The sequence below is a fragment of the Physella acuta genome, unplaced genomic scaffold (assembly GCF_028476545.2).
Source record: "Physella acuta isolate Inbredline_101_S28 unplaced genomic scaffold, ASM2847654v3 ptg000610l, whole genome shotgun sequence".
Classification (NCBI taxonomy): domain Eukaryota; kingdom Metazoa; phylum Mollusca; class Gastropoda; family Physidae; genus Physella; species Physella acuta.
Window position 1 is genome coordinate 230,463 of NW_026732129.1, and position 9,674 is coordinate 240,136.

The window sequence follows — 9,674 nt, forward strand, 5'->3', positions numbered from 1 at the left end:
CCCCACAATTGTTCCCTCGCCCTTGTATACCCGCATTCGACCTTGGGATACAAGACATAAACACACAAGGCTAACTACACAGTAAGGTGAACTCCACTCACACACGCACTCTCCTCTAGTTCTAGACTATTCTAACATATTCTAATCTAACCTACAACTGACCCGTAACACTTATGTTCTAAAAAATGGGGACGGCCACGACCTACACTGGCCGGATACTCAACCGCCGCTACACCTTGACAAGTTATGTTTTCCACTTTTAGTTTTTTTTTCTGTACTGTATGTACATTTTGTTTGCGACTGAACACCTTTGTAGTGGGGAAGGGGTGGGTTAAGTGTCATAAGCGGTATGTTTTTGTACATAATCTTGTCTAGACCGGATTAGTATAACGAATAACCGAAAAATGCTTTTATTTTTTAAATAATAAAGCGGGAGTGATCTCCCCTAAACTTTCTTGATTATTTTTATGTAACACTATGGGTGATGGCCCCTAATAGCCGTCACTAATTCGATCAAGCTCTATGATTGTAAACATTTGGCGTGAGCCTCAACTCACCAGCTGGAGAGCCAGGGTGGGAGCGGGAGGAGGGTCAGTTAGTCGGTTAGCGTCCACGAAGAGAATTATATATATATATATATATATATATATATATATATATATATATATATATATATATATATATATATATATATATATATATAGTCATGTGATGTGTTGACTGCATTTAGCATAATTTAATTACAAAAAGGTGCTAATTTGAATATAAAATGTTAATTTAAATTCTATTTTTCTATTTTAGATTTAGAAATTTATAATGGCTAAAAAAAGAATTTTAAAAAATTCCATAAGTTTGTGACCGTAAGATTTTAAGTGCTATGAAAGTGTGTGAATAGGAAGCGCATTTTTGCATATAAAGATAAGTAACGGTTTGAAAATTAATCTGTAAAAGAAATTACTTCCAGTTGATTAATGTTTTGAATTATCGTTTTGTACTTTAGAAACCAACAACTCATATCAACATCACAGTCCAACAACGCACATCATCCTCACAGTCCAATATCAAAACACTCATATAACTCATAAGAAGAATTGATTCATTAATGTAGTGATTTATTTTACTATTAAATTAAAAATAATACATTTATCATCTTTAAAACTCTACATAAAAACATTTGGATCCAATGCCTCTGAAATTATTTGAACCATGAATACGCCATGTTAAAAGTTTTAGTTCACAATTGTCTAACAGAGATAGTTTTGACAATGGTCCAGTCTGGCTCACTCGTGGCGATCCAGTTGTTCCAGTTGATCTGGTACTGTGGTAGAAGTAAAACGGTTGATAACGATGATATAACATAATAATATTACGTTTTTATTTATTGTAGGTAAAATACATTCCCCGTTTAAGATATAATGATCCATTTGCAAAATAAGTATAATATCAATGTTTCTAGACCTATGCCAGCCGCCTTTACTTTCCCCAATATGTAGTCAGGAGTCTGGACCGCGATCCGAAGTCGAGACCTTCGGGCAAGAAGTCTAGCGCTCCACCACATTACCATATATTTAAAAGACGAAGACTTTTGTTGTAATCAGCCCCTTTTCTCCCAATTTATAAATAGGATGGATGAAAGTGTGTCCAACTCAAGAACCAAACCCTATCTTCAGAATAAAGCTGTTTACTGGCAGCAGGAATATAACGGTCCCACAGACTAGCAAATTTTTTTTACTAAGGCAGTTCTCTTGAATTCTAAATGCATTAAACTATCACTAGTACATTTTTTTCATAGCTATATCTTAGTGCTAAAAAAATACGTATAATTATAACCTTTAAGAAATGTTATGGCCAATGGTTTCTAAAATTAAGCTACTAAGATTAACTTACCTCAACACTAGGTGTCACGTGCTGAGTAATGTGCACCTGAAGAAAATAGCGAAATAAAATATTTAGCACAATAAAACAACTCATTTTAGAAGCTTTAGCTTAGTCCACAATTTCTTTTGTCGGTTTCTAAATCTCTCTTTAAGGGGATTTAGTGAACAGAGCTTTTGCCGATTTCGGGCTTTGAAATGTGGTAAGCAAAACACGGATATTTTAAATAATAACTTTTATCTATTTTATACACTGAACGTACTGTTTACGAATTATTATTTTTAATCGATAACAGGTTAGAAGCCGCTACTAATAGTCCTATATGTTAATTCTATCTTTCAGTTTGCAGACAAGTTTGGGGGTCTTCTTCTTCTTCTTCGTTCTTAATTATTAGTGTTGAAGGGGATCGAGATTTATCTACCAGTGCGTTTGAACTCGAGACTTTGTTCGAATTTATCAACCATGAGCTTTTTGCCGACTCGACCACGCCTCCAACACAATTAAGCGTTACGTGTCAACTGGTTATGCGCCATTGAGGTCATTGACACCGATTTCAGCCTGCTTTTCGTTTTGGATTTGCTTCCATAGCCTTTGTCCAACCAAGAGCAAACTACAAGGCAGCAGTTGTTTAATTTTGGAGTTGTCTCTCCTAGAAGAGTGGCTGTCCCCAGCTAACGAGCCTCATCTGCACGGGGGTTCGAACTCGAGACTTTTCGGTTTAGCAACCATGAGCTTTACCGACTCGACCACGCCGACCCCAAGCTTGGGGGTATTATAGTAGTTCACTAAATAATGCAGGCACGTCCGCCGGACCCCCGGTGAAATACTTTTGTTTTAAACAGTGAGACAGACTATGGATAAGAAAGGTCACTATATGGGAGTATGCTACGGAAAAAACAGGGAAAAAAACCTTTTTAATTACTTAACTTTTTTTTTATTTTTGTGTATGTATACGTTAGGGTACTTAAAGGAACATGTTTGCGTGTACCAAGAAAATATGGTTGCCATGGCAACGGCGGCCATCTTGGAAAATGCCTCCTTTTGTGGAGTTCTAAAATTTCATAAAGTAACATATAAACCGCCCATATAATCATTGATCCTTCTTGTACTGACACTAATAGAGTCAGCTGGCTATTTTGTGTAACAGAAAAATCGCTAGAAATATATTTTTTAAATTTTCCAAGTTTTAAGGTGAAAAACCATTAAATTTAGTATTAATTTCAATAAAATTTCACCATACCAAATTTTTAAAATAAAAAAAAAAAAAAATTCTAGAGTGCTTTCTGTTACAAAAACTAGCTAGCTGACTCTATTAATGTTGGTAGAAGAGAAATTAATGTTGATATATCCGATATATATGTTAGTTTATGAAATTTTAGAACACAAAATACTGTTCTTTTTTTTAAGATAGCTGCCTTTGCCATGGCAAACATATTTTCAAAAGAGTCCCTGATGCCTGCAAATATTTTCCTTTAAGTTTCCTAACTTGGATACCCACGAATAAATAAAAAAGTTTTAATTAATAAGTTGGGTTTTTTCTAGTGCCTACCCCCTAAACTAAATCAAATACTGGCGTCCTTTGGTGCCCCAATAGAGTGCTATTTGGCGCCCCGGGCTTTCTCTCTGTGTTAATGTATGTGTGTCTGTGAATAAAATAATATGGGTACCGTTACAGCTAGGTTGATAAAATTTCATGTATAAGTAATAGAATCTACATTAAATGTGTAGTCCGGTATCAACCTTTCAGCGATTTGCCTTAAGGAATACAAAAAGGTGTTAATGTATGTGTGTCTGTGAATAAAATAACTTGAGTACCATTACAGCTAGGTTGATAAAATTTCATGTATAAGTAATAGAATCTACATCAAATTTGTAGTCCCGTATCAACGTTTCAGCGATTTGCCTTAAGCGGAAGTGGAACTTATGATACTTTAAATTTTTCAAAAGCCTAAAACTTCGGTACTGTTTCACTTATATGTAATAGAACTAATTGTCTGTTATCTTAAAAACAGTTACTATTTTCCCTTGACCGGAATTTTTGCTTAATTTTTTAAGATTTCTCGAAACATACATAAGAATTTATAAAGTACTAATGTTCCCTATTATTACACACGCAATGCTTGCAGTTTAGTTGGTGCGCATTTCTTTTTTTACAAGATACAATTTTATACTAAACATTAAAGTAAGTAAAGATTGATTATTCCCAGTTGCCGTCCCCCATACTGTTATATAAGAATATTCGAGAAAGTTTAGTGGAGAACACGAAATTTGATAAATGTGGATTGAGAACTTTAGCTTGATTAAAATAAGCCCTCTATGTTCAGTGTATGTTCAAGTACTGAGAAGTCAATCGGTGTAGACTGGAAAATTCAAGTGATTTTTGTGCACGATTATATTAATTTCTCTATATCTTGTATACGAGAAAGTATAAAGTCAACATAAAACTCACACTCTCTAGAAACCAGCCTGGTTTCCATCCAGCGTTGTCGTGTCCAATCGTAATTGATTTTATTTGTCCTACATTTTCTTCAGTGCCCTAAAAAATGAATCAATTTTCATATATTAGGATAATAAATCGTTTTATTTAATCTAGTTGTTTAAAAATTCTAAAATTTGATAATCTGGTCTACATTAAATATAATGTTTAGAAATATTTTAGTTTGCTACATTTTTTGTACGGTAAATTAATGACAGTACATCAAGCTATATCGGACTGCAGTTGTATGCACTTCGTAATCACCATTGCATGCCACTGTTTGTTAATATACTTCAGTAATGATCCCATAATTCTCTTATTATTGAAAATATGCACATTTTATCCATTTATTAGTTTTGTATAACAAAAGACAGTATTTATGCAATAAAATAGAAGCCATCAGGTAGGCGAAACCGTCCGAAAAGACCAATACACTCACTGTCTTAAGTGACCACCCACTCGCTGCCGCCCCTATAGTGTCTAAAATGACTAGCCCATTCACTGTCCCTATACTATCTTGAATGACCAACACACTCACTGCAACTGTACCGTCTTAATTGACCAACCCACTCACTGTCTTAAGTGCCCATTTACTTTTTTGATTGACCAACTAACTCACTTCACCTATACTGTCCTAACTGACCAACCCACTCCCCAACTGACCCACCTACTCACCCAGAATATGTCCTTGGATCCCTGCTCAAAACTACCAACCATGTACGGTAGAATATACTTGTCGGTGGACCCTCTGGTTCCGTGCAGAATAATGAAAACGTGCGCATCGGTCCCAGCGCCCCGAACATCGCCTGTTTTAATTGTTATTGTATACCGGATACGCTCTGTAAATCCTGGTGACAAAGATTATCCTAATTTTATTATTGTTTACAGGGAGAGCTTAAAGAAAAAAAAGTATTTTGACCATTTGGGTATGTATAAAAAAGATCGATGATGTTATGTTTCACTTTATCTCACATGTGTGATACAAACTGGATTTGAAAATATTACATTTTTAAATAAGACAAATAAAAATTAAATGTTCAATTAAAAGTAATTTTTTAGAAAGTTTCAAAACTAACCTGAGTGAAATAACATCAGCATACAAAGCAAACCAAAGGACGATGTGATGCTCATCTTCTTTGTGTAGTTGTTGAAAACGGTCTTAAAGTCGTTTTGGCTTTCAATCCAGTGTGAATGATCTGGCCCTACAGCCAAGCTTTATACAGTGACAGGCGAGAAAAGACCAGGATGTAAAGTCGCTGAGTGCAAAGTTTATTTTTATCATACAGTAATTGCCACTTTTAAATATTTCTTCAACGTTGCTATAAAATGGGCTTATCTAGTTAGCGATGCTGTAAAATGGGCTTATCGAGGTAGAACATTAATTAGCTGGGATTGTTGGTTGGCAAAGTGTATTTAATAAAGACATGTTTGTTAATAAAAAAGTTAACATATAAACGTAACCTGCTTGGATATGAAATACTTATTTATGTTAATGTTTATGTTCAGTGTTTTTGTTTGTGCTAGTGGTTGTTGTTGAGAAAAGTTCAAGAAGCACTGTTAGAAGAACGTTTGAGAAGCACTGTTCGAAGATAGTTTGAGAAGCACTGTGTTAGAAGAAAATTTGAGAAGCACCGTGTTAAAAGAAAGTTTGAGAAGCACTGTGTTATAAGAAAGTTTGAGAAGCACTGTGTTAGAAGAACTTTTGAGAACATTTTCACTAGAATAAAACAAGCAACGCATCATTTTTTAAGGCCACTAATGTGACGTACGTTACCCAAACGTTAAGTACTAAGAGTTCATACTTGACAATGGTAAAAACAATCTCCTTAATAACGAAAAGGGAAATCTCACTCGCTCGGAAATAACTTAAAACAAGTTTATATTTTGTTTGTTTATATTACAGAATATGGCAGCAGAATATGGCAGAATAATTATGGACGGAGTATTTTAGAGTCATAGCTGAGCCCGGGGAAAACGATCAATTTTTTTCCCTCTACCATTTTAAGAATATTGGTCACGTTGTATTAGCGGTTGTGATTGTAAACAGTTATAAAAGCGCTATGTTGGAAGAAAGTTTGAGAAGCGCTGTGTTAGAAGAAAGATTGGGAAGTTCAGTGTTAAAAAAAGATTGAGAAGCACTTTGTTAAAAGAAACTTCGAGAACCTCTGCGTTAGAATAAAACAAGCAACTCATCATTTTTAAGGCCGAGACATTGACGTACGTTACCGAAAAGTTAAGTGCTTTGTTGACCTATGCATGGCAAATAAAAACTACTTAAAAATTATTTTATTAAAAATGATGTCCTGTTTGTATAGCAGAATAATTACGGACGGCGTGGTTGGATTGGAGAGCGCTGGCTAGTAGCTTTAAATTTCCGAGGTCAAATACCAGTCAGTTAAGTTTCGTATTGGGGGAAACAGAAAAAAATCTCCGAAATTTGATAGAAGCAGAGCCCCTACGGCAACAGGATCAATAATTATGCACATGCACAAGCGCAATACACATAAACAAACACACTGACATCAATATTCACACACACACACACACACACATGGGAATATACACATCATAGTTTGCAAGAAGTTCTTATAGGCGTTTGTTAATTTTTAACTAACTAGAGATAAATAGTGCTTTTGACTTTGAGAAACAAAATGAAGTCTATAGTTATCTATATGCATTACTAAAACATTCATCCAATCGGCATAAAACTTTAGATTGTTGAGTGCACTCAGGTGAAGGTTTCTGACCTATATTTAAAAAAAGATATCGGTCACACTGTATTTCATGTAGGCTACTATTGACAGGCATACCATATTGGAAGTTTATTTAAAATGTGGTGATTTCATGTCCTAGTTCCTACTTTTCACTGGAAATCCTGGATTCCACTCTCCCTCTCTCCCTCTCTTTCTCTCTAACCCCTTCCCCTCTTTCTCTCTATTTCTCTTTCACGCTATCTGTACATACCCCCGTCACCCTTCTCCACACAACTTATTCCCTAACCCTTCTCCCACCAACTTTTCCCTTATTCTTCTCCCACTAACTTCTACACTCATTCTTCTCCCACCAAGTTCCTCCCTCAACCTTCTCCCTCTAACCAGGGGCGGAACTACAGTGCCGCCAGACCCCGCAATGCGGGGGGCCCACGCCATTTAGGGGCCCACAGCCGACCAAAATAACTTCTTTATATTTAAAAAAATAAAAAATAATTTCCTTGCTTTTTTGACTTGATGGTTGTTTTGTAATAAAGATTACCGTAGCTTCTATAGACACCACCCCACGCTCTTGTATATTTTTCCCTTTGTTTTTAAAACACTGTGAAAGCCAAGTCCTCTTTCTCCTACAATTAAACTTATCAGAGCTAAGCAAACGTTCAAACCACTTTCATGACTTATTTCCCTTATTTAAATAGTCAAATAAGGGTGCTCATAAGCTCCTTTTAATAGATTTGTACTAAACAAATTAAAAAGCAATTACTTCTCTTAATTATTATTTTTTTGTAAAGTGCTTACTTATGAATGACATTGTATAAAAAGGAAATGTATTTAAAATTAATAATATAAATTCGAAAAAAAACATGAAAATAAACATAACACGAGACACCATAACTTACATACAAAGCTTTCATGGTTTATATTCTTTTGAACTACTAGAGCACGGGTTCCCAACCTGGGGGTCGCGACCCCGCGAAGGGCTTTCTGGGGGGTCGCCAACTGGTATACTAAACCTTAGTAATTTGAAACAAAACATAAATATTTAGAAGAATTTTTGAAATTCGGCTTTACTAACATCACTGGAAGAAGCAAAGCGTACTGTACAAAGTTGTTCTCAGTCACGAGTTTATGAAATCTTCAAAACTAAAACGTCATTTGACATGAGTCATTCGAAACACACCAAAAAAGATATGGAGTTCTTTCGTCGGTAAGAAGCTAGTTGCAAACGCCAGAGACTTGATCGAACAGGAAGTTTTCACCAAGGAAACACAGCATTAGTGCAAACATCACATGAAGTCGCGACAGAAAATGCCAAGCAAAAAAAAAAACACAATAGGAGAACATCTCATCAAACGCTGCATGTTGAAGATGGTGAAGTTAATTCTTACATGTCCGTAGATGTTAAATAACACATTTTTATTGAAATCAAGCTTTCACCATTGTTTGCTTTTCAAGTTGATAAATCAACAGACGCGAGTTCGTGTTCGCAGTTGCTGGTCTTTGTCTATATTTATTCAGATGATAGCAAAGAAGAGTTGCTCTTTTGTGAAGATAGCATGGAGAAAATAAAAACGTTTTTTTTAAAAATTGGATTATTAAAATGGGTTAAAACGGCTGTGAGGGTTTGTACGGATGGTGCACCATCTATGGTTAGGTCAAAATCGGGCTTTCAGAAAGCAGAAAAGATTTAGCTCCCTAACCACTGCCCTCACCAATCGCCATTAAGAGTCCATTGCTAGTATAAGTCGTAAATTATATAAAATCTGGAGCCTTCAAAGAACTGAGCAAAGACCTGAATAAAGATCACGAGGTTCTACTCTTCTACACTACAGTGCGCTGGCTGTCAAACGAATTGTTGTAAATCGTGGTTTTTAATTGAAATCTGAAATCAAATTGTTCTTGGAAATGCAAAGGAAACAAGACCTCTTGGTATACTTAAAACGACATAGAGTGGTTGGAGAGAGTATCATACCTAGCAGATGTGTTCGTACATCAACATAAGCATAACCTGAAGCTTCAGGGAAAATGAACGAATATTATCACTTTCCATGATAATCTCGGGGCATTTTTATCAAAGCTGCAAAATCGGCGAAGAAAATAAATCTTGGAAATATTGTTAATTTGAGAAACTCTGCAGTGTGGTAGATGAATCTAATTGTGAGATAATTAAAATTTTGAAAGAAGAAATTTCAAGGCATCTTGAATCTATTGAAAACGAACTGCAGCGCTATTTCTCTGAGCTGAAAAAAAAAAGAATCTGTATTGACGCATTATCCATTCTCTTCTTCCCTTGATGTTGTCAGCATTCCAGTGAATTACAAGATGAATTCTTTGATTTGTAGAATGATTCCGCGTAAGATGAAAAACTTCAGACACAATTTTGGTGTAGTATTAACCGTTTATATCCAAACGTAAAATTGATTGACTTTTCGAGAATATAATTTTATTTTGAACACTATTTTTCAATTAAAAACAAAATTAAGATAATGATAATGACATAGGTTGGCGTTAACAAAAAAATACTTTTAAAAAAATTAACCGCGAATGTTAGTTAATAGTATGCAATTTTTACTCATGGTATTAAAACAGTTATCAAGAGTAGTTCATATTGA

At 35.1% G+C, this 9,674-nt stretch overlaps 1 protein-coding gene across 1 annotated transcript; it reads right to left on the bottom strand.

The window, feature by feature from the left end:
• Window positions 1–1,132: 1,132 nt before the first annotated feature.
• LOC131947880 (lipoxygenase homology domain-containing protein 1-like) lies at window positions 1,133–5,598 on the bottom strand. The gene is made up of 5 exons (XM_059309263.1): window positions 5,428–5,598; window positions 5,027–5,199; window positions 4,325–4,411; window positions 1,888–1,923; window positions 1,133–1,318 (listed from the first exon to the last, which is right to left on the bottom strand). Exons 1-5 carry the CDS (start codon window positions 5,480–5,482, stop codon window positions 1,235–1,237), a joined length of 435 nt encoding a protein of 144 aa, XP_059165246.1. The 5' UTR covers window positions 5,483–5,598; the 3' UTR covers window positions 1,133–1,234.
• Between the last annotated feature and the right edge of the window lie 4,076 nt (window positions 5,599–9,674).

Excerpts from the sequence above, each read along its gene's own strand:
- LOC131947880 (XM_059309263.1), bottom strand. The coding sequence starts at position 5,482 with ATGAGCATCACATCGTCCTTTGGTTTGCTTTGTATGCTGATGTTATTT. Across the intron at positions 4,412-5,026 it reads GATCCAAGGACATATTCTGG|GGCACTGAAGAAAATGTAGG; the intron begins GTGAGTAGGTGG and ends TTCATTTTTTAG. Across the intron at positions 1,319-1,887 it reads ACGTGACACCTAGTGTTGAG|TACCAGATCAACTGGAACAA; the intron begins GTAAGTTAATCT and ends CTTCTACCACAG.